A 25,500-nucleotide genomic window follows, 5' to 3' on the forward strand; every position below is an offset into this window, starting at 1 on the left:
GGACACAAAATTGACAAATGAAATTTAATTTTAACATGGCAAAGGCAGCAAATGAAATATGTTCAGTTTAAAAAACTGTATACTTCTAGATGACAGAAATTTGAAAATTAATCAACCAAATAATATGGTGTTAGTTCATAATATGCTTTAGTTTATATTTAAAATATACAGTGCTGAAAATAAATGTTTCATTTTTATTGCTGAAAGAATAGTTTTACATTTTATAATTATGGTGACTTAGAAGAAGAAGAAAAAGTATCCAGCTTAGGATACAACAGAACAATGCAGGGCATGCAGTTATTTTAGTCATCTAATATGTCAGCATTCAAGAATCTGAACCGATTGTTTAAAAAAAAAATCTTGTACTTTGTTTCTTTTGTTGCTCACTTCCAACTTTGTCATCTGTCAGAATGCAAAAAAAAATTATCCTTCTATAACCATTGACAGGATAACACAAAAGCTGTCTCCAGGTCGATATTTTGCAGCAATATTTTTAACATACGAACAGTAGTTTTTATAATTTCACCTTGGTGCTCAACCATTTATTATCGTATCAGAAGCATGTCAGTAATTCCTTTCTAAATGTCTGCTTCTTTTAGCGCTGAGACCCACATCAAGGGCTTCACACTGAACGATGCTGCCAGCAGCCTCCTCATCATAACGCAAGTTAGGCGGGATTATTTGAAAGGTATGTCACAATGCTTGACCTTTACGTCACATTAATGCCTCTGCAGATTTTTCTTGTAACGCCCTTCGAATACTTGGATAAAGGAGTCCATTTAGCAAATTACCTGCTTATCAAGAGCCTTTTGTGGTAGCTGAGAGACGTAAATTACTGTACATGCATTTATAATACAGCTTGAATATGAATGTACTTGTCATTTGACCACTTAGTCCAGTTTCCATTCCATTTAACACAAGATGGGTTTTCTTAAGATGAATCACAGCTCTTCAGACATGCAAAATTTGTGCTCCAGAATGAGAGAAAGTACAGGCTTTCAAGTGCGTTAAAATTCACAGCACAAGTCATTTTGCTTTAGAAATTAACATACTTTAGAGCATCTGAAACAATTCCCAGCAGTTGCTTCTTTCATATTGTGTTGGTTGTGTGAGATATCAGATGAATTAAATTGAGTGTTAAATGTACATGATTGTGCACTAAATGATTATAACATTAGTTTTTTTTAAAAAATCAATCTAATACTTTTTAATAGTTCACAGTACCAATAATATAGAAATATACATTGCACTTTTCTTTACTTTCTTATTTAATATTGTAACAGAAATGGTGGTTGAAGAAGCACATGGGTGGGACAAGATGGTGGAAAACATGCCATTATGCAACTTTCAGCTGTTCAGCATCATTTGTTTTGTAGCTTGATATCTTTTTTTGGGGGTATTAGGAATAATAGGAAGTGGGTGAAGCATCAGGACTAAACATGGCTAGTAAAGTTAACCTTTCAGTTTTTTTCTGAGCACTTTTGAATAATCTGGCACTCTGAGTGTGTGTACACATTCTTCCATTAAAATTTTTACTGTGGTTTAATTTACTTGGTTTCTAAAATCTTCTAAACTGCATTATTTGGGAGTGGAAAACCCTGCACAAACAGCTAGTATTACTTTTTGAGTCAGAGCAGTTGCCCAAGAGTATAAATTGTCTTATTAATGTATTTCCAATACTGCTCTTAAAAAAAAAAAAGAGGAACTAAATGTAAACAAAAATTTCAAAACGGGGAGCTATTTTATTTTAATCTGGTGGAAGAAAATTCAGATTTGCATCTGCCAAATCATCCTTCAATTAATTCACTCCGTTATACTTTGATGTTGTACTATATTTGTGTGAGCCATTGCCTATGTTAAAATGCTTCTGCAATAAGTGAGATACATCATGTCAATCTGTTTTCTGCTAAACAGTAACAAAAAAAAAATACGTTTGCTTTCAAATTCCTTTTCCATACAATCTCATGTCATTTGTTTTCCCTCAATATGTGCATGCAAGGACCAGCTCAAATTCAGAATGTTGAAATGGACCTCCTTTTCTTCCCATCTGTAACTCAGCTCTTATTATTGACAATCCTCTATTTTTGCAGTCCCACAGGCCTGCAACCTAGCTGTTATATTTTATTTCCCTCTTTCATTTCCTTTCTTCTTTTTCCACAGTTCAGCATGTTGATAGAAAGACATTGCAAAACCTTTAATACTATCACCAGAATTCTTCCTTTTCTTCATAACCCACTACTGAAACCTTGTCTAATACTCTGCACATCTCTTCGTATGACTGTTGTAACTTCTTTCCCTTGGCAATCCAGATTCACTCATTGCACCTCCTCAATTCTATGCAACATTCTGCTGAAAAAAATCCTTCCTCCTTCCATGCACCTCATTCCCTTTAATGCTCCCTTGATACAGGTTGGACCTCCCTGGTCTGGCAGCCTCGGGACCTGAGCTGTCCTGGACCAGGGTTGGTCAGTGATCCACTGCTGGGGGTTCCTTGGGGTTTCCCAGTACCGAGGCCACCCGGCCGCCACCTGTCCTGCTGCTGTGGCCCAGCTCCACTGCCCCAGGGGATTCCCAGCCAGGGCCGCCTGGCCGCTGCTGAACCTGCTGCTGCCAAGAGTTCCTGGGGTTTCCCGGCTAGCTCCACTGCCACCAAGGATTCCCCTGTTGGGGCCAGGACTCCCAGCTGCTGCCCGACCCCTCCACCAGGGTTCCCTAGCCAGGGCTCTCAGGCCAGTGTTCTCCCACTGCTGCTAAGGAGTGCTCAGTGTTCCAAAGCCCTTGCAATCGCCTGACCCCACTGAGGCCGGGGGTTCCCCAGCGAGGACGGAGGCTTCCAGACACTGCCTGGCCCGGTGACACTGGGGTTTCCCCTGCCTAGCCACTGCTGGCCCAGCCAGGACTCTGCAGACCCTACTCTCCCAGGACTCTGGTCCAGCAACATCCGTGGCCTTCACAGACTGTGAATGTTGCCGGACAAGAGAGTCCCGGCTTTGGGAGGTTCAACAAGGATTCTCTTGTGTTGGTTTCTAGGAATAACTCCTATTAGGCTTGGAATGTTCTCCTTAATCTTGTCACTTGCATAGTTTCTATTCTTCAAAACTTACTGCTTCCAGTCACTAATTGCATTTGTGATGCTTGAAAAAGTGCTGATTCCATTAACATTACCAAAAAGGGTTTCTAGCCCCCATTACATGCGAAGACAGTGTAAACTCATAAGCATTCAATAAAAGTTATAATTTAGTGTAGGTGTTCCTAAAATTGTTGCACAGATCATCCCAAAAATGCAAAGACTTTCTTAATTTTTCCACCCTCATCTAATGTCCTGTTTCTGATTTCAGTTCTGGCCTGCTTTCTGGATGCTGCCGCCAAATTTAAATATACTATGTAATTTTTAAAAGTCTCTAAAAAGAGCTAATAAAATGTGAGAATAACAATAAGTATATTATGATTTTAATATATCGTATTTCATATATATTTACACACTTTGTTGCAAGAATCCCTTTCCATCTTTTAACTGTCATACTTTTCTGTGAAACATGCCGTGTACACTTGTACTGTAAAAAGATTTGTAGAGCGTAATGCTGCTTGAAAGAGCTTTCTTTTGGGATTCCAGGTTGTAGAATAGTGGTCTCCAACCTTTTTAAGCACAAAATCACTTTTTGAATTTAAGTGCAATCCAGGATCTATTTCAAACCCAAATACCCTTTCCCCTCCCTCTGCCCTGCCTCTTCTCAGAGGCCCCGCCTTGCTCACTCCATCCCCCCTCTGTTCCCCGAGGCTGGGGCAGGATGTTGGGGGACCGGCTCTGGGAGAGAGTTTGTATGCAGGAGGGACTTGGGGACAGAGATTCACATTGCCCCTTTAAGTATGCTGTGCCAGCAAGATTCCTTCATCCCAAGCCCTGTTATCCTGTCCCCCCTGTGTGGTGAGAGATTGGCTTGGGGAAAGGGGACATCCTGACCTCAGTGTCTTCCTCTCTTTCTTTCCCACCCCTCACTGCAATCAGGAGGTTCCCCAGGGCAGCTCCAAGGTAGAGGGCAGGTGCAGCACAGCAGTGTGGGGAGGGGGAGCTGAAGTGTCAGCATTTGATAGTTTCCTGGACAAACCAGTTAGAATCACCTGTCAGAGGTTCCAGGATCTACCAGTAGATCCTTATCTGGTTGAAGACCACTGCTGTAGAGGAAAAACATGGTCAGATAAGAAGGTAAACACTGGTTATGACAAATGTTCTAAAAATGTGAATTCACATTAGGAATAGCAAGAACTTTAAGAGTTGTTATAGCGTAGGACTAAGGAGGACATATGCATTTGGTGTTGCTTAGTAGCAAGTAGTTTTTCGCAGTGTTGCTGGGTTTATGTTCTTCCTAAAGTATCCTGTTCCTGAGCAGGGCAATCAAGCAACATCTGAACTAGGAATGTTAAAAAGTGGTTAATTAGGCAACTGTGTAACCATGGGACCGAGGAGTGGGGGGGTGGGGAGGTGGAGGAAATCTTAGCGGTTACATACGGCAGGCTGTAGCACAACCAGCTCCTCATGAGCTGGGCCAGCTGCTGTTCTTGCTCCCAGGGAGCTGGCTGTACTGTGGGCTCTCAGTATAAGCTTTTTACTGCAGAGCCCACAGGGTGGGGTGTCAACCGGCTCCCGTCTGCCATTCTGCGCCCAGGGAGTCAGCTGCCATCCTGCACTCCTTCCTCTGATACTGGGAGCTGCATCATGCCTGGAGCCAGTGTGTAACCATTACGGTATTCCATAAACTCATGCTTATTGGTTAACCATTTAAACAGTTACACTGTTATTTCCCTAATATGAATTGTTAATGGGCAGCACTTGTGATAGGGAGGAAAATTTAAAACTAGCAAATAATTCAGTTTAGTTTTCAGATTGTAGGAATCTTGTCCCACATGTCTTTGCTTAAGACTCTCAAAACTAAAACAAAGTTGGGAGTTTGCTGTGGAGTTTAGGTATGCTGTACAATATTTTTATTTAATTTTAACATGACAGAGTTAGAGTGTGCGTGTGTGAGAGAGAGTGTTGTGTTAGGATTAATCAAAGGTAATAATTTCTATCTGCTGGTAAGCTGAGAGAGGTTTTTACAAGACGGGAATGAGTGGCTTTGTTTTTAAATTCATGTCTGAGGATTGATACTGAAGCATGTTGTTAATGAGGTTTTACTGCTTTGTAGGTTGGCAAGACTAACTTTCACAGGTAACTGATGTCTAGATTTTATACTTGTGTGTAAATTCATATCAGATAGCTTTATTCAATATCGTATTTTTTCTAAAGCCTATTGAATAGAAAATGGGTGTGATTACTAGATTCTAGTGATTTTAACTCATTTGATACACTTCATTTTAAACAAATTATCTTTGCTAGGGTATCCGATATCTCCAATGGCAAAGGTTTCATAACAAGGAAAACTGTGGTTACAGTCTGTTTTAGCACAGTAACTTAAAAATTTATTGGTTTCAGTGAGGTGTATGTCGGAAAATCATTTCCTTTGGGTGTGATGTATGAAAAAGATAGTTTTGGAATCTTGTCAAGGTTTTCCAGTGAACAAGGTTTGGGGGATTTTATCTTCCTTTATCTAACTGCTAAACATGAAAAAACCCTGCTGAGACTTTCATTTATATATTCATTTAATGTTTCATTTAACTGCAGCTGTTTTAGGGTTGTTTGTCTATATATAGAACAAGTAATGCTGCTAATAATGTCTCTAAGGTCTATTTTTTAACTAAAATCTTAATTTTTTCCCCCTTTTCATCCTGACTAGATGCTATATCTACTCTGAAAGCAGTCCTTGAAAATGACATGGTGCCTACTCGACTAGCTGTGACTCGGCTCATTCAGGCTCTGGCTATGAAAGGAGATGTGGAGAGCGTACGTACAGTTGAGAAGATGGTAGAAAACCTGGCAGTTTCCATTGGTTTATCTCGCATGCTTTTTGTCAATAACACTGTATTGGCTCACATCAAGAAGTAAGTACTTGTAGGGTCGATATGTTTCTTTTCATAAAAGGAGAGGAAAATATACTGTTGCCACTTATTTCAGTTTTTTTCCTTCATTAAAGGCAGGTCTATATTAAACCAGAAGGTCCACTTAAAATGTGTTATTTACATAGCTGGAGTTAATGTACTGTAAGCCGAATTTCTCCAGCATTCCCACAGTGGGAGGTTGACAGAAGAAACTCTTCCCATTGACTTCCCTTACTCCTCTCAACTGCAAGGATTTCTGGAGTCAATGGGAGCACCCTCAGCGTTCAGTTTAGCAGATCTTTATTAGATGTGCTAAATTGAACACCAAAAGATCGACCTCTGCAGCGTCAATCCTGTGTTTAGTATAGACATGGCCTAAGATGGAATGGATACTAGATTTTTGCCAGGTTGGCTGTTGTTCAGGTTTCTTTTATGTGCACATTGGAGCCTAGAGATCATTTATTGAAACCTAGGTGTTGACTGGCAACTACTAGTTGTGGGGGGACTTTGAGTGAGATAATGTAAAAATATATGTAGTTATCAAATCCTACACACCCAAATTCCCTCTGTAGCTGGTGTCTGAAACTCAGTTTACCTCAGGGCCAGTATCAGTCCTCTTAGCGGGCCAGCAGGCACACCCTTCTGGTAGGGCTCCAGAGGGATGGGGATCTCCATATGCCTCCTTCCCTCCCCCATGGGTCACCTGGCACCTCCTGCTGGTCCATATGTTCCCTCCCTCCACGCGTCCCCAAGCAATTCAGAACCACTGGTGCAGTGCAGTGCAGTAGGGTGGCAGCAGCGCCTGTCCACGGGAATCTCAGCTCCCCACAGATGCTTGGTAGCAGCCCTTGTCCCCTCTTCCTCCTTCCCACCCACTGCTGGCACTCTGAGGAGAAGACTTTTAAGCTTTCTCCCCCCAAGCGCTGCCCTTTGCACATACCCACCATGCTGCTGTCTCTGTGGGAGGCAGCAGGGGTAGGGGGAGCAGGTGGCTCTACGGGAAACAGCAAGAGCAGGGAGTCAGCTTAAAAGCCAGCTTCCCCTGAGCATTAGCTCTTGCCTTGCCTCTCCTCTTCTGCAGCCTCTGCATCAGAGGCAGCAAGGGGGGAATGTGTGTAGTTGTTTGGATTAAGCAGCAAGCCTAGTCTTATTGATTAATCATTTAAACAGCTGTGCACTAACATTCCTGCTGTTGACTGGGCTCTTAGAAGAAAGACATTTAGGGGTAAGTCAGAGCTAAATAACAGCACAGAACTCTGCAAACTAGGACTGGTGGCTATAAACAAATTTTATGGGAAAGTGGACATCGGGCTAATTCAAATTATGCCAGGCAAGAGAAATTCAACCTGCAGTACACCCTCTCTCCAACTATTGTGCATAATATTACTGTGCTCACTTAGGGTCTGACGCAAAGACTGTTGAAGTCTGAATCCTCCCTACCCCTGTTCTGCTACCCCACTGGGCTTCCTGGTTCCCCTGGGCAGCTTGGCTATTCACTGGATCTCCTCCCTCTTCTCCTGAAGCCCAGCTGAGCCGCATTCTGGACTTCCTGACCCATGCCTATTCCCTTCCCCCTCCCCCAGCAGCACATCAGCTTCCTGGGCAGCCTAACTGAGCCATGCATTGGGCTCCTGGCACCCTCTACCCTTTGCAGCACACCTATACTCTCTGATCCTGGAACATCTGTGATCTAGGAGAGTCCTGGCTTATGGAGATGCAATCTGGAGTAGTTGAAGAATGTACCATGCCTGATGGATAACTACTGATCTGTTTTTCATCAGTGTAAAATCTATAAATTAATGGAGATGCCTATCTCCTAGAACTGGAAGGGACCTTGAAAGGTCATCAAGTCCGGTCCCCTGCCTTCACATCAGGACCAAGTACCATCCCTGACAAATTTTTGCCCCAAATCCCTAAATGGCCTCCGCAAGGATTGAATTTACAATCCTGGGTTTAGCAGGCCAATGCTCAAACCACTGAACTATCCCTCCCCCTATATAAGAAAAGTACTTTGTAAAAATCCACTTGCCATACTATTGTCGGACTACAATTCTAATTGTCTGCAAACATCATCCATATTCTTTGTCTCAGATTTATAGATCTATGGTTTGGCATTTTTATTTTAACTTTCATGTTGGTTTGTGACTTTACATAGTTTCAGATCAGAAAGTTTTTAAAACAAAACATACCTCTGTTGGAAATAGTCCTCACATTCTGTTGTTTTCTTATGTCTTTGTATTTTTTTATTTCAAACCACTCTTGTGAGAGAGAGCTGTAGATTTGTAGAACATAGCAGATATCTGCTTCAGGCATTCAGGATCAGAAAAAATATCCAACTAAGGTATTTGGAATTTCAAGATGATTTATATTAGGTGGTGAGCTCCAAGCAGGCCTTTTCCAATAGTGAACTTAATAGGCTATCTAGTAGCTGAAAACAGCATTAATTTAAGGACCCAATCCTGCAAAATCGTTATGTCTTTGAGCTTTTTTTTTTTGTATGAGTAATGAATATAAAGTGGTGTGAGTTTACTCTTTGAGTAAGAAATGGGAACTCATGTGAGTAAGATTTTGTGGGGTCAGTCTCTATGTAGGCTTTTAAATAGGTCTTAAAATACCATATTTCCATGTTATATCCTTGGAGAAATGTCAAAGTCTTTTCATGTATTTATCCTAAATTGGAGTGGCAACAGGAACTAAATAGATCAGATTATGCAGAGTTACTGTACGAAAGATTGTATTAGTTTTCTTTCTCTTATGCTGACTGAATTTGTGTTTAACATAGGAGACTACATGTGCAGACATCACTTTTTCCCATAGCAAAAACCCTGTGTCCTTGCCTTTAAAAATAGTTAGCAATTTGTAATTTACAGCAATAACAGTTCCTTATGGATATTTAAATATCCATTATGGATTGGAAAAGATGTTTTTGTGACATGGATTTCAAGCTAAGTGTTTTCAGTGGCTTATAAGTGCTGAAATGTGCTGTATTTCTAATGATCAAATATTTGTGTTGATCCAATTAGATTCCTTTAAGTACTGTTATAATTATTTTTAGCGTGGACTGAGGTAAGAGGATGGCAGTTTGTGCTTTTTAAAATTCCAAATGTAGACTTGGCATTTAATGAATACTGCACCTTATGCCCATGATTTTATTAGAGCATGGTTCAATGTACTCCTTGCTAAGTTAAGACACACTATAGACAAAGGTGCTAAAGAAATTACATTTAATTTTTTCACATCTAGAAAGACATCTATGAAAAATTTAGGTAAATCTTAAATATTATAAAAATACTCCGAGTTTTATGTATTAATTATTCAAGTACTATCCCTTAATGTTTTATTTTTACCTTTTAGGCTTTCAGAACACCATTTTTAAGTAACTAACCAGTAGTCACCTTTGTTTAATAGTAGGAAAAAATCATGTCAGAGTTACTTTAGTACTGTACAGGTCAAAGTTCGTTCCAGAAAAAAATTGTTACTGGTGATTGTATCCATTCAGCCATAAATTTGTTTCACTTTGTGTTGTTACAATATCTGCATGAATTAAGTCATAGGTACTTTTAACATTGTTACTGTGTGTAATATTAATGTACAAAAATAAAATATTCATGTACCTGCTTCTTCTGGTTTGAGTTTTAACATTAAAACTAAGCCAGTTCACTGCCTTTGTTTTTTTTATAGCAATAACCTTGATACGGCAGTGGAATATATTGAGTCTTTGATTATTTCGGGAATGCAAAATCCTGATTCACCAATCACAAGTATATCCTATGTATTTAGAAAGGTGATTGAGGAAAAACTGGAGTCAGCTTTGGAAAAATGTAAGTTATTTTAGTGAAATTAAATATGCCGGTTAAATAGAAACATTGTAAAAGATAATTGCGTATAAAATCCTGCCTTATTCAAAAAAAAGTTATAAAATTTGTAAAAGTGAGTTTTTAAATAAAAAATATTTCTTACATACCTATTGTTTTGCAGTAAGTGCCATGGCAGAGCGATTGGTCAATCAATTTGGAATTTACAAACCTGCCACGGATCTTTTTCTTCAGTATGTGTCTGAAGGAAGAATAGATGATGCCAGATTGCTACTACAGGTAATAATACACCAGAGAGGAATAGTAGTGTTCCGAGCTTGTCATAAGTAAATTGAGAAATTATCAAACGTAGGTGTGTGTGTTAGAGTTCAGTGTACAGAGAATGCTGATGCTGGTGCACCTAAATTACAATGTGAATTGCAGTAGCATGGCCTGGGTAGATAGTCCCAAATTATAGACTAGTAGTTTTATGGGTGCCGGCATGGTAAAAGAATAATGGTTTGTTTTCCTATAATGTGAAATGCCCTGAAACAAGGGAAGGAGAACTTGTATCTCACTTGAACTCCTGTGCAAGACAAGTGCTTCTGCTCGAATGCTCAGTTATATATCAATCTCTTCTTGCAAAAGAACAGTTTCCCTTTGATCTCTCTAATTTCTGTAATACTTTAAATAACATGCATCTCTCTTGCTATGCAGTTTGCAAACAAAAAGTGAGCAAATGTTTTCTTTTGCAGTCTCTCACTTGAATACTCATTCTGTGTGCTTTATTCAAGGTTTATTAAGAGCTGAATTTGCTTTCTATTCACTCGTGTGTCAAAGACACATTAAATGACAAATGGAGGTCTCTGTGGCCTACAGTCTCAGTTATAAATTAGCAATCTTCAGCGAATGAGACAACTGCATTCATGCCTTTTTAACAGTGCTAAATATAAAGCTGAGCCAAATGCAGAAAGAACTGTGGGTGATAAGAGCTGCCACTGGCAGTATACACAAACAGCCTCAGACAGGGAGTCTCTTCCCAGCAGGTGGCAGTCAAACAATCACAGTGATCCTGCAGGTTGCTGTGTTTTGTGTAGACTCCCTGTGTCAAATTGAGGCCTGTTACCAATTTCTGATAGTAAATAGTACCATAGTCACTTATACCAGCTACTGAGTGTTTTTAAAAAAAAAAAAAAAAAAAAAAAAGGAAAGAAAAGAAAAGAAAAGAAAACCTCCACTTCATTTTTTTTTCTTTTTTACATTCAGAAACAGTTTATTTTTATTAACAGGAAAAAAGAAATTTAATCAGTGATTGTTGCTAGCATATTAACAAGGATTAAGCATATTTGCACATTATACACTGTGGAAGTATAATTTTGTTTGTTTGCAAAGACAGGAGTATCCAAGCTTTATTTAAATGAATGCGGTCAACTTAAAAATGATGTCATAAGCAAACCTATTTCTTCAGTAATCATCCATTTTACATGTCATCTAGATGGTGCTTGGTCCTGCCATGAGGGCAAGGTACTGGACTTGATGACCTCTCAAGGTCCTTTCCATTTCTAGTGTTCTATGATTTTGTGAAAATCGATTGTTAGTTTAACTTTTCAGGTTCTCAAGTGCAGCAAGAAAGTGTTGATTTAAACAAAATCCCTCTGGAATTTTTCATAAATCGTGGAAATACTTGCATCTGTCCTTTTAGATGTTAAATCTTATTACCGCAAAATTGGTGTTTGTCCTGTATAGTATAAGAAATAGCTTCTTGCATAGATTTTGGTTGTGTACCACAAAATGTTGATTTTTCTGAGGTGTTCAGAGAGATTAAACATGGGCAGAGTCAGGTGCTTCAGACATTATATTTAGAGTGTTAAAAAGAATATTCTTTGGGGAAGAGGAAGTGTCAGTGGAAACCATTCCTATCTGGGTTTAAACAGTCCAATACAAACTGTAGCTCAAGAATTGCACTAATATTTGAGAAGAAAGTTATATTTACCAGTTTCTTTATATTATGCAAACTGAATGAAGTGCAAAAAGTAAACCAACAAAACATAAAGGTTGAATACATTTCATTAGAATACTCTAAAACTGTGGTGTCCAACACACTAGCCACATGTGGCTATTTGGCCATTTGAGCGTGGTTAGTTCACTATAGCAGTAGCCACTATAGTGGCTATTGCTTCAGGACTGGTTGGACACCCCGGCTCTAAAATGATATTAGTAACACGTGAGGACATAATTCTCAAACATGGTCTTTAAGATGTCACTGACCCCTTTTTAAAAAAGCATTGTGCAGTTTTTCTGATGGTACAGATTGAACCTCTGTAATCCAGGACTCTGTAGTCCAGCAACATCCGTGGATATTGATGGTAAAAAAGCTGGGGAGTGTGAACCAACTGGGAGCCTCATCTCCTGGGAGCCCCAGCTGGGTGGGGCAGAAATGACACTGGCAAGCCCAGTCCCTGTGGATTCCAGTGGAGTGTGGCACAGATGGCAAACCCCTTCCCGGGTATCCACAGCAGATAGCAGCAGAAGTGAGACCGACAAGCCCCGGCCCCGGGGATTCCTGGTCTGGCAGGAGAGAAGCAGCAGCTGGGGAGCTCCATCCCCAGGGAGCCCCAGTGAGCTGGAGTTCATGTCCAACCCCTGCAGGCTGGAGCCCAGTGGCAGTGGAGCCAGCCACAGGGAAGGGAAGTGTCCTTGGTAGCTGATGTTAGGGGACCTCCCTATATCTGGCAAATTCCCTCATTTGGGATGGATCAGGTCCCAAGAGTGTCGGATAAGGGAGGTCCAACCTGTACCATAGAAAGTGAAATATGTTTACCATTTAGCAAGTAAAGGTGTTCCTTACATTTAAAAAAAAACTTTTTAAAAGCATAGAAGTTGAGTTGATATCTTAGCTTGTGAAGGGAATATGCAAATATATTCCGTGTTCTAGTCCTTTTAAAAGAACTCAGTTCCCAGAATGACAGTAGGTGAGGATGGCAAGTACCAGTAGCAATAATATTGTAAGTTTCCCCTCAGAATGCTTTTATACTGTCATCATAAAGCAAATATTTGACAGAACACTTGGGGTATGTGAATTTCAACATTCCATCAGTTTGCCTTTTCTTGATAGAATGAGGTGTCAAACAATAACCTTTTCACCTGGACCTTCAACAACTTGTCAAACAATATTATATACGTAGTATATTGTTAATGCACTGGAGAATTATTTATTGTTCACATGTGTCTAAAATATCAGTTTATATTATAAATTCATTTTGTGTATTTTGCAAATATAACCACTTTGGGGAGTCTGTTTCTTTTGTGCATTTCAATATGTTTTAAATGTTATATAAAACAATGTGTATTTTAAAATGTATAAGAATGACACAATGAGCATAAACTAAAATATTGTCTTGCATATTTGATTTTACTAGAGTTTCTAAGATGGGATAGACACTTGACTTATCTGGTCTGTCACAAACTTTTTTTAAGTTTAACTTTTGTCTCTTTCAAGCACTGGCTGTCTATTGCAATGAAAGCCTTTTATAAAATAGAGAGATTGAAATCAGTCCTTTTGTATGCATAAGTGTAGGTAATTATACTTTAAAGAGAACTTGCTTTGTACATTTTAATTTTTATAAAGAAACGAGCAGTTATCTCCCTGACACCTTATTAAATGTATAATTAACCTTATGATCCCTAGCTCACTTGTGAATGCTTGGCAGTATAATTGGAGAGGAATAGTGTTTCTTTTTTTCTTCTTTCTTTTACAGTCCTAAGCCTTATTTCTGTGGGATGTTAAGGCATTTAATTTTTTCTCCCTTTCCTTTTAAACAAACTTCATGCTTATCATGCCAAGGACAGCATTTAAAAAAGCTTGGCATGGTAGGCACTTGTTTTCATTTTGGGGGTATTTTTTAATTAATGGTCTTTTATTAGGCCTTACTTCTAGCTAATGATATATTACTGTAGTATTGTGAACCTTTTTAATTGGAAATGTTCACCTTAGCCACTTTGTTTATCAAGAAGCTATGCTCACTGATGCTATTTTAATTTTTCATTTCTTTTTTTTTTTTTTTAAAGAGGTGTGGTGGGATAGCTGAACAAAAGAAAATTATGATGGCTTTCATTGCTAAATCTTCACAGAAACCAGGACAGGTATAATATTTCCATGAATGTAATTAAATATAGAAGTGGTGTTCTTCTTTAATCAGTCCTGAATAACAACTTTTGGATGCGTTTAGAATGCTTGCATATTAATATTTTTGCAAGAAAATTTTGTCAGCCCAGCAAGAAAGTTGAGTCAAAGCATACTAAGGGGGTTAATTATTTTGGTGTTCAAAGCTAGCTTTGATCAGACATTGCTTTTTCTTTTTCCCATCCAAAATATCAGCAGTGTAAATATTAACTTCATAGTGCACCATTAATCTTGTAGAACTTGCTACATCAGGAACCCCATTTATTGTATGGTATATGTTAAATGTAAATTAAATACTGAAATTGTTTCTTTTTGCAGTTCAGCAGTTCCTCTGCTCTCAATGTAATTTCGAGTTCAAACGTCACACATTTTATGTAACTTTCTCCTATTCACTCCATTATAACTGTCATGTTTCTGTACTACAGTAAGCATGCACATATTTTTCAATGTGAAAATCTGAACTTATTTGTTAGCTGCACTGTAAGCTCACAAACCAACTAGCCATGCCAGTTACTATATAATGAGGTTTACGTTGGAGGACACCTTTCAAAATAGGGCATATAAATTTTATGCACATATACATGGTTTGCATATGTGTATAGGTTCTTGTATATTCCCTGATTCTCTACATAATTGGAAAGCTGTCCATATATTAAAAAACATAAGGAAAGAAACTGTGTCATTGTATTTAGCTATAGATTTCATTCAATTTGTACCATTATTTTGCACTTGCATGGCAAGAGTTTCAAAAATTAGAAATTAGAATTATTTTCTTAAATCCATATTTAGGTACCTTAATTAATGCTAGGGATATTAGATAGTGATTAATTGAATAGCTGTGTAACCATTCACAATATTATCCGTTACACGACTATTCAATATTCCCTGGGGGCAGGGCCTACAGCCATTGCATTCCTGGCCCCACTCCCAGGGAGCCCCCTATCACTCTGTGCTGTTGCCTCTATAACAGAGTCAACAGCACCGGGTGGCAGGCTGGTGTTGGTCCACGAGAGGAGCTGGCTTGGCAATGGTGCAGGGTGACAGCAGCCTCTGTCTGTGGGGGACCCAGAGGCAGGAGCGCTTGGGGAGGGGGAACTGATAGAGGCAGCAGGGAGGGGGAAATGCATGTAGTCAATAAGATTTACTGACAAGCCTATGCTTATTGATTAATCGTGTAGTTGGCTGCACGTTGACATCTCTAATGGGTACTGACAAACATTCCATATGGTGGCGGCTGAGAGCTTCTGGTTGCTCTGCATTTTTGAACATAGGGGATGAAATCCTGGTTCCATCAAAGGCATTGGCAACCCTCCCACTGACATAAAAAGCTTGATAATGAATTTTGTCACCGTTTTTTCTTGTTGCATGTGAAATGATGAAAAAAATGTAAAGCTTGGTCATCAAATTGAATAGCCCAGTCCTACTAGGAATTTCAGCTGAAACACTCATACATAATGGAACTATCAATGCCCAAGTTAGTATAATCCTATTCTTAAATATTTATATTGTAGGTAATGTTTCTGTTGTACGAATTTAATTTCCTAGGGGCAGAAAATCAAGATGCTGTTAGATCTGGTTCCTGATTTCCCGGAAATGGAAGTTGTATACTCTTACCTCCTGAAATGCCATGGTAAATGTTTACATTCAATGTTGCTTTTTAGTAAGGAGCATATCTTGAAGGGCCTTGGAAAGTCTCAAAAGCAGTTGAACCAGGAAGGTTCTGCTTTTTAGAAGGTGCATGGAGGTACCAGACATTTGCATGCATTGATATTGTATACTACAGTAGTTATCACATTGGCTGCGGCTCCCAGCACAGATAAGGGAGTAACTAGTGGGTCCCTGGCCAGAACTCTGCAGGGGGGAGTAGCAGCACTGCGGTAGTATTGTTTCAATAAACAGAAAAGGAAGCGAACTTTTGCCTTAAGTGTTGCAAAATGTTGCCGGAGTTAAGTGAGCTCATTAATCCCGTTTGGAACACACCTTGAATATAGTGAATGTTGTTTTATATAGTTAGCATGGGTGCTAAAAGTCAGGCTCCTGTGAACCTAAGTATGACTGTAACTGATGTTCTGAGATGCTGAATAACTTTTTCTTCTGTAGAAATCAGTGGAGAATTACATGTACTGAGGACCTCTGAAAAACAGGAGCTTCAGGGGGAAGCCGAGTTAGTCTGTTACAGAAAAATACAGCAAGCAAATGGTCTGGTAGCATATTTTGTTAGTCTGAAAAACAGGCCACGTATTTGGATGGCTGACTGCAGCATATTCAAAATGGAAATGCCACAACATGCAGTCCCCCTGACTGCACACAACTAGAATTTTCCATGCCTCTGTGTCCTGAGTCTAGCTTATGGTGATAGAGAGCTCCAGTTTTATTTAAAGAGAGTGTTATCTTCTTCAGGAGTATACAGTACAAGCAAAAAGGAATAAACCTCTCTCAGCAAAATCTGAAATCAAAACATGAAACAGCCACCATTTCCCCCCCTGAGCATAATATAATGTGATTTAAGAAAACAAATCCCCATTCTTTATGAAGACTAACTATAGAAGTTCTCACACAGTAAGTATGCTACTTATCATTGCAGCACAAGTAATCTCATGTTGTTCAAAATAAGGCAAACGCTAAAAGAGCAGACCACCGAATGATTCTTCAGTTCCTTGACTTCCTTCAGTGTTTGGTAGACCTTGACCATACCACCATCTAGAATTCTACTGCTTTCTGTTCACTGAAAGTCACCCAGCTTTGGCAAGACACCAGTGAAAGTAAACTCCATAACTGAATGATCATCCATTTGAAAATTCCCTGCTGCTTTGTCCTATAAAGTTACATTCCAGAAAGAGACTGCAGATACAGAACAGCAGTCTAGGTTGGTTAAAATGTATCTGCAAGAGAAGAGCCAAATATAACAGTCCTATAATCAGAATCCTCAATCGTTATTGAAAAATAATGAGTAGCCACTGAGCTTGGAACAAAGATGTACTGTGCTCAGAGCAACTGCCTTTGCTCTGCAGGTACCATTCTGCATCAGCATTATGAGGTGTTGTTTTTGTTTAAAAACACTAAACAGCTATTCAAATATGTGCTCAGATCGATTGCATTCTAGGGGAAGTCATTAGAGACTTTTGCCTTACTGGTACCCATAGGCTATGTCAAGACTGGCACATAATTTTCCACAAATACTTTTAACAGAAAAGTTTTTCCGTTAAAAGCATTTGCGGAAAAGAGCATCTAGATTGGCACAGACGCTTTTGCGCAAAAGCACGTTTTGCGGAAAAGCGTCCATGCCAGTCTAGACGCGGTTTTGCACAAGAAAGCCCCGATCGGCATTTTCACCATTGGGGCTTTTTTGCTCAAAACAGTTTTTAGCTGTCTACACTGGTCCTCTTGCACAAATGCTTTTGCGCAAGAGGGCTTTTTCCCGAGCAGGAGCAGCATAGTATTTGCGCAAGAACACTGATAATCTTACATTAGATCATCAGTGTTCTTGCGTAAATTCAAGCAGTCAGTGTAGACAGCTGGCAAGTTTTTCCGCAAAAGCGGCTGGTTTTGCGGAAAAACTTGCCAGTCTAGATGCAGCCATAGAGTTGGCTAGAGTATCCCTTTGAGTGCTGATCATATGCCCTCTCAGTTCCTTCTTACCTGTGATAATTGCTCAGAGCATCTTGTCTTGCATTGCAATAGTGCTGTTGATTATTTCAGTCCATTGTTCTGTCTCCTTTGTAGTTAGCTTTTAGGTACTTAGTTTGATCATGAAGTGTTAGATGGTTTTAGTAGTTCTTCAAGTCCCAGCTGGGGACTTCACTGCAGAATGGGTCATGCTCCATTCCCCAGGCTTTAAACCACGTTAGTTCTGTACTGAGGTGATCAAGCTGTGCCCATTGGGTCCTGCGCTTCCTTGTGAGTTTTTGTGTGCCTCACAGGCTCATGGTGACCCTACTGCGGCCTCTTCCTTTTTTCAGAGGCGAGGGTACCCTGCTTCATGAGCTATTTTCATCATCGGCCGGTCACTAGTTTGAGAGACAAACTCCTCCACAGTCCAAGGGTCCTTTGACCATGTTGGCACCCCACCAGCCACGGGGAGAGTTAGGGTGAACCTGGTCCCTCCCACTTGCTCCGGGTTCCAGCCCAGGGCCCTCCCTATGTGGCAACCACTAGTAGGTCCCTTGCCCATATCTCCACAGAATAACGGCCCCTCGCTGGGCCATTTCCCCAACCATTCCCTTGGTACCTCCTCCCTTGCATCTTGGGGAAACCCCTGCCCGCCCCCCGCCCCCGCCCAGCTTGCGGCATGTAGTTTTTGCCTCCACTTGGAGTTTCCTCTTCTCCAGTCTGCCCCTCTTCTCCTTCCCCTGCCTTGCCTGAGAGGAAGGCTTTTATAGAGAGTCCACAGGCCTTAGCTGGCAACAAGTGTTACATTAGGCTGCACTGCAGGCTGGTTCCTAATGAGTTTCAGGTGTATGCCTGATCTGATGACTGAGCAGCAGTTTCTGGCAGCCTATTCAGGGAACATAAATCCACACACCCAACTACTGGTGTATCTGCCCTCCACCAAACTCCTGCAGCCCCCTGCTTTCTGTCTGACACAGTACCCATTAGTGACCACCACGATTGCTGTTTGATGTGTCTGGGGAAAATCGCACAGAAAAGACAAGTGCAGGATCTGCAAGAACTTCGCCCTCTGTTACCCGCACAAATTTCTCTGTACCTTCTACACTTTAGGGACACCCACCCTTACCCAAGTCCTAGGGCTCAGGGTGTAACTTCCTGTGGGTTTGCAGGATCTTTTGCCAATGAAAGAGCCTTATACAGTAATATTCTTATTCTCTGTTTATTGACAATTCCCAAGGAAGCAGAATACACATGCTAAGCACACAGTGCCATGCTCACCAATCCTGATCAGGCAGACTTCCCCTGTTGGCTAGGCAAGGTCAGTCTATCTGGGTCTTAGCTGCTGCACCTCATGGTCGTGAGGAGGAATATTGGCAGCTCTGATCTTAGGCTGTGTCTTGGAGGTGAGGTCTTCCAGGTTTTCCCTCCTTCTTCTTAGTGTTCCTTTCCTTCTTCCCTTTTGCTTCCTTCTTCCTCTCATCTCCTTCTTGGACCCCAGTTTATAGTGAAACTTGAGTCCTGCTTAGCTGTACTTTAACCAATTATTTCAGTATATTTTACTAACCAATCATAACATACTGTAACAGAATTACCTAACCAATCATACCCCACCACCTTAGTTGTTTACACCTAGCAAAATTAATTATGCAGCAGACAGGAACAGTTACAAACCAGACAGAGATCGCACAGACAAATAATAGGAAAGTGAGGACAATACTCATAGAATGAGGATTCCACAACCTCAACTATTGATAAGCAGTTTCTTACCAGACTACATGCTGTTAACTAAATTTACTGTATTCATCTTGAGATCTGTTTCTTTATCTGGTAACAGTGGGTCCATTAGGACAGGATCTCTTTCTGACAGCCTGGTATGACACTATTTTAATGCAGTTTAGATGGAATATGAGTCTGTGACTCCAGGCTTTACAGCGTCTTCTGCAGACAGATTGTTCTTCAATCTGGCTGCAGAAGAAGGCCTACCAATATGGCTACAGACCTTCCCATATGGCTACAGAAAAACCACATTGTTCTACCTTAAACTCAAAAGGAGTGGGATAGCTGAATGAAGCTGTGTTTTGTCCGCTCCCAGAGCCCTACTGGACAGTCTGCACATCAAGTACTTCAGCATCAGCACAGCACCAGACCCAGCCCTCCACTATTCACGTTCATCAATGCCCAAGAAGTTACTGGAGCCGAAGGGCATTAGCACTGCAGGAAAAGGGGTTTCAGGGAAAGGATATGCTAGGATGTGTGGCAGCCCCAGAGTTGCATGGGGATACTGCTGTGGTTAGATCCCCCTAACCTTACCAGGAGTCTACCTCCAACTCCTGAGAGCAGCACTTGGGTCTGAGGCAGCCCCTGTGACCAAGGACCAAGTAGGTTGCCTGGCACCTCAGATGCCAAGCTAGGCAATAAGCCAGATAAGGCACAGACCTCTAAGTTATGGGAACTCCCTCCAAAGCAATAGATTGTCCCCAGACCACAGGCGTTGATACTGATCACCATGGCCTAGGACCTTGCTGCCTCAGTCTCCAGCTCTTTAACACTAAGGTTGCCACCTACGAAGCATGGGATGCCCAAGTCAGGGAGCCAAAGTCAGGACGCCAATCCCTGTACAGGCAGTACTGCCAGGCCTTGTACCAGAGATCACCACAGTGCAGGTCCCCATCTCCAAAGCAGTGCCCCCAGTGTAAATCCTCATTGGTAGAGGATTGTTCCCAGGCAAAGCACTAGTCTCTGACTTCCTTGTACTGCACTTCATCCAGGCATCATTCCTTGCTCTTTCCTTATCAGTCACTGACAAGGGTCAGCTGACAGACTCAGGCATTTATGGCTCCAGCCTGGTCACTCGAAGGTCCGTAAGAGAGCCAAATCTCCAGTGGCCCACAAGGGGCAGGCATGATGGCCATATGGCAGCAAGGATAATAATGACCTGCCCAGTGTCAGTACTGGAGCCCCATGGGGTGTATCTGACATGTCAGTCCTGAACTCCCACCATTCAGGGACAGCAAGTTGAATGAGCCTTATATTAATTTAAAAATATAAATAAACACATACAGTGTTGGGAATAATAATAATATAATATAAAAATATAGGGGTGATATTCTAAAATTTGAGTGTTCCAGCAGGTTTTCTAAAACATTCTGTGCTCCCCTTTTGTTAGCATAAAGTATAGTGTATGTTGGTGTATCATTCCCCTCCAATAATTGGCCTACAGGAAAAAAAAAAACCATTCTGCTGCTATAGTGACAGAGAACAAAGAGTCGTCTTTAGCTAAAGCTGTAAAGGCTTGTGTCTTTGGAGCAAAGGATGGCAAGCTGTATCCTCCATTGCAGATGCATAAGTTTAGCATATGAATGTGCTATGATGCCCATGCCAGATTCTATGCAAAAGGGATTTCCAAGTTTGTAACTTCCAAAGGGAGCAACAGCTCAGCACAGAGTTCTGGATCATGCCATGATTACAGGCAGTCCCCAGGATACGTACAAGATAGGGACTGTAGGTTTGTTCTTAAGTTGAATCTGTATGTAAATCGGAACTGGTGTCCAGATTCAGCCGCTGCTGAAACTGACCGCCAGTTCTGACTTACATACAGATTCAACTTAAGAACCCCAAGCGTCCCCAAGTCAGCTGCTGCTGAAACTGATCAGCGGCTGATTCCAGGAAGCCTGGAGCAGAGCAACTCTGCCTCGGGCTTCCTGTAGTCAGCGCTGGTCAGTTTCAGCAGCGGCTGACTTGGGGACGCCTGGGGCAGAGCAACTGGGGTGCTGCTGGGTTGCTCCAGTAGCACCACTCCTTGGCGCTACTGGACCAACCCAGCAGCACCCCAGCTGCTCTGCCCCAGGCGTCCTGATTCAGCCGCTGCTGAAACTGACCAGCAGCGGCTGAATCAGGATGCCTGAGGCAGAGCAGCTGGGGTGCTGCCGGGTTGGTCCAGTAGTGCCCAGAGCGGCGCTGCAGGACCAACCGGCAGTGCCCCAGCTGCTCTGCCCCAAGGTCCACAACAAAAGCCTGGTCTGCTGGGGGGGGGCACACTAGCTGCGCCCCTCCCCCCCCAGCAGACCAGGGACACGGGGAGCAAAGCCGCAGCGGCAGCGGGGTGCCGCGCCTCTGAGGCTTTGCTCTGGCAAAGCCTCAGAGGCGCGGGACCCCACCGCGGCTGCAGCTTCGCTCCCGGTGCCCCTGGTCTGCTGGAGACGGTCCCCAGCAGACCAGAGACACTGAGAGCGAAGCTGCAGCAAAGCCTCAGAAGCGCGGGACCCCGCCGCGGCTGTGGCTTCGCTCCCGGTGCCCCTGGTCTGCTGGAGATGGTCTCCAGCAGACCAGGGGCACCGGGAGCAGCTTTTCTCGCCCCGGAGGTCGAGGTGGCGGATCGCTGCCTGCGAGCTCCGGGGCGAGAGAGCCCTGTTCGTAAGTGCGGATCCGCGTAAGTCGGGGACTGCCTGTATTTGAAAAGAAAAACAAACGTCTGAAATCCACAGATCTAGGATTCACTGATTCAGAGCTACAATACAGTTAGTCTCTGTCATCCCTCCAGTAAGAGGTCATTGACTCTCTGGCAACTTCTCTCTGAGGAAGGGGTATCATTTTTGTGTAGACATGCATTGACTATCCTCAAGCTGGTATGCTAAACATAGGGTGATCAGGATAGCATGAGCAGTGTCCCTATAGGGTAACTGTGCTGAATATGTACACATAGGGTTCAGGTGGGGTTGTGTGTGGGATGGCTAGACTATGCTGCCACTTGACAGTGCCTATATTATTACTACACTACTATTTTTAGTGTGCCACCTCAAGGAGAGCTAGCGTGGGTATGCCTACTCAAGCTGGGAATCACACCCTCTAGCTCATAGGGTAGACATAGTCTAAGCATCTCAAGTCTTGGAATGTTTGCCTTCTGAATGTGCAGCTCCTTTGTCAGTCTAGCAAACATCAAAGGATTCTTCTTCGAGTAGTGTCCCCGTGGGTGCTCCACTGTAGGTGAAGGGTCGCCCTGAGCCTCAGATCGGAGCTTTCTATAGCAGTTTCCCCTGTTGAGTCACGCATGCCCAGGAGGCGTCTCGAGCCCTTGCCGCCTCCTGAGGAGCGTGACTCATCCCCCCTCCCTTTCAGTTCCTCTTCAACCGCCCTCGCCTGCGGACGGAGCAAACAGGAGCTCCCTGTCAGACTCTCTGACCCTGTCAGACTCTCTGACTACCTTTTTTCTCCCTAGTTTAGTTATAGTTCTTTCCCCTGATATCCAAGTTACCTTCCCTGTTTCTTTTTAAAAAAAAAAAAAAAAAGAAGAAGAAAAAGAATTTTTAGTAATAAGGGAAATACACTTACCTAACCCCCCCCCCCTCGGGGGGGCTTGAATCACCTCAGACCGGGTCTCAGAGATACCGGAGTTTTCACAGCTCTTTAACACAGAGAAGAAAGAACAGATTTAAAAAAAAAAAACAAAACAAAGAAACCAACACGGGACTGACGACAACAGCAGGAACACTAAAATAAATACAAAAAAAAAAAAAAAAAAAGCTTAAAGAGGAGAGAACCGGACATGTCCGCCTCCTCAGGCTTTAAGAAGTGCGACCAATGCCGGGACCCTATGCCGGCTTCGGATGGTCATTCAAAATGCATTCGCTGTTTGGGGGAATCTCACTCTCCCCACAGCTGCACTCATTGTAATTCCCTCACGGCGAGAGCCAGGAAAGACCGTGAGCTCCGCCTAAGAATGATCCTATTCGAAAAAGCCTTGCAGCCCGCAGAACAGCCGGGAACGCGCCAAGAGCCTCCCCCTCTCTCCAGAACCGAGCTGAGGGGTAGAGCCTCACCATCCTGCTCCTTATCAGCCTCCTCCTCTCCTAAACATGGAGGAGAGGCACACCAGACTGGGAGGACTCCCGCCACAAAGGCTTCGGGGCGATCCTCCCACTCCGCGCCGGCATCGGGGCACGCCACTGCTGAGCGGCCCCGGGAGCGTTCAAAACAGCCGGCACGGCAAGAAAAGCCGGCGCCGAAGCAAACCGCGGTGCCGCTTCAAACAGCGGCACCGCTTTCAACTGCACAGCCTTCCGCGGCGCCGAAAGCCACAGCGCTCCTTAAAGCTACGGTGCCGATTAAAACCACGGCACCGCAGCAGAGTGACCCACAGCCCAAACGCCCGGCACCACCTCCAGATAAGCAGCAGGATGCTGCACTAACGCTGCCACAGCAAACTGACAGGCAGCCAGACGACACTGCTATGGAGCAGAGCCAGCAAGAAGCTCTCTCACACAGCAGTCTTTCTGCTCAGTGTCTGCCTTCCACATCCTACTCACCTGGGAAGTCCCTATCACGGCTATCCCCTCCCAGGTCTACACCAATCTTATCCGGCCGAGACGCTCCCCTTCCTGAGGATAATCACCACACATCTTATTCCTCGAGGCACCCATCACCTAGGCAATCTCGCTTTTATGACTACGGAGCCCCACCACAACAGAACCCATGGCACCCGTACTGGCCTTACCCACCCCCACCTTATCCGCAATGGGGATCCTGGGAACACTGGGAATCACGTGGACAACGCTCCCCAATTCACTCCACTCCATCCCGGAGAAGCTTATCTCGGCTGCAGTCCCTACCTCCAGCAACTCTTTCGGATGAGGAGGTGGACCGAATCTCTGACAATGAATCAGACACTCACTCAATAAACGTCACACATTCTGATGCTCCCGATATACAATCAGATGAAGCCGTAGTTCCATCAGATTCTGCACCAATTGACGACCTAAAACAATTCCAAGATCTATTCAAGAGGGTTGCAATAAGCCAGAATGTTTCCCTGCAGGAGGTCCAGAGGAAACAATACCAACTGCTAAAGAATCTCCATCCCACATTACATAGCAAGATTGCCCTCCCTATAGACGAGGCAATAATGGAGACCTCGGAAGACCTCTGGAAAACACCTGCATCCATTCAACCAACGAATAAAAGAATCGATAGGAAGTACTTTGTCCCATCAAAAGACAACGACTTTCTTTTCACACACCCACAACCCAACTCGTTAGTAGTGGATTCAGCGCAACAACGTGCAAAGATCCCACAATACAAGTTGGGCAACGCAGACAAGGACCACAAAAAGCTGGACTCCTTTGGCAAGAAGGTATACTCCTCTTCCACCTTGCAACTCAGAATATCGAACTACTCTGCTCTTTTAGCAAATCATGACTTTGACAATTACTCAAAACTGGGAGAGCTGATACCACATCTCCCCGAGTCTAAAAGATCCATCCTGAAAACAATAGTTCATGAGGGCCATATGATCGCCCGCACTGCTCTTCAAACCGCAATGGATGTTGCTGACACCGCAGCCCGAATTACAGCTACAGCGGTAGTCATGCGTAGAACCTCTTGGCTCCAGTCATCAGGAGTTCCCCGCGATCTCCAGCCTAAAGTAGAGGATCTGCCATTCGACAAGCACAAACTATTTGCAGCCACTACGGATGAAATACTCCATAACAGCAAAAATTCCAAGTCTACACTCCGCACGTTGGGCATGTGCACGCAGCCCTATAGACGCGGACGATACACCCCATATAACTCATACAACCGATACCGATATGGGCAATATAATAGATCACAGAGGCCCTATGAAGACACTAGACCAAGGCAACGAGGTCCCAGAAGACGCCACAACCAGGCCCGCCCACCAACTACCCAACCATCTAAACAGCAAATTTGAAGATTTGGTCGAGGGCCTGCGACACCCTGCTTACGATCTAGCACTACCCCAACATGGCCATCTGTTCACCCATCGTTTGCGCCCATTCCTTCCTCAATGGGAGTCCATAACATCGGACCGCTGGGTTTTGGAAATCATTCGAGTGGGCTACACCATCCCTTTCACCTCTATCCCCCCTACCCTTCCCCCTATCCCGTCCCTCTTCAGGGACCACTCTCACGAGACCCTTCTGAAAC

At 42.9% G+C, this 25,500-nt stretch overlaps 1 protein-coding gene across 2 annotated transcripts in view; it reads left to right on the forward strand.

Moving 5' to 3' along the window:
* Positions 1-25,500, forward strand: part of LRPPRC (leucine rich pentatricopeptide repeat containing) — a 163,366-nt gene that overhangs the window by 123,131 nt on the left and 14,735 nt on the right. For both annotated transcript variants that reach the window (XM_075925421.1, XM_075925422.1), the window contains exons 31-36: positions 600-688; positions 5,772-5,976; positions 9,655-9,794; positions 9,952-10,067; positions 13,836-13,910; positions 15,496-15,580. In XM_075925421.1, the coding sequence (XP_075781536.1) occupies positions 600-688; positions 5,772-5,976; positions 9,655-9,794; positions 9,952-10,067; positions 13,836-13,910; positions 15,496-15,580 (710 nt within the window). The remainder of the gene's footprint in view (positions 1-599; positions 689-5,771; positions 5,977-9,654; positions 9,795-9,951; positions 10,068-13,835; positions 13,911-15,495; positions 15,581-25,500) is intronic.

The sequence above is a fragment of the Pelodiscus sinensis genome, chromosome 3 (genome assembly GCF_049634645.1).
Source record: "Pelodiscus sinensis isolate JC-2024 chromosome 3, ASM4963464v1, whole genome shotgun sequence".
NCBI lineage: Eukaryota > Metazoa > Chordata > Testudines > Trionychidae > Pelodiscus > Pelodiscus sinensis.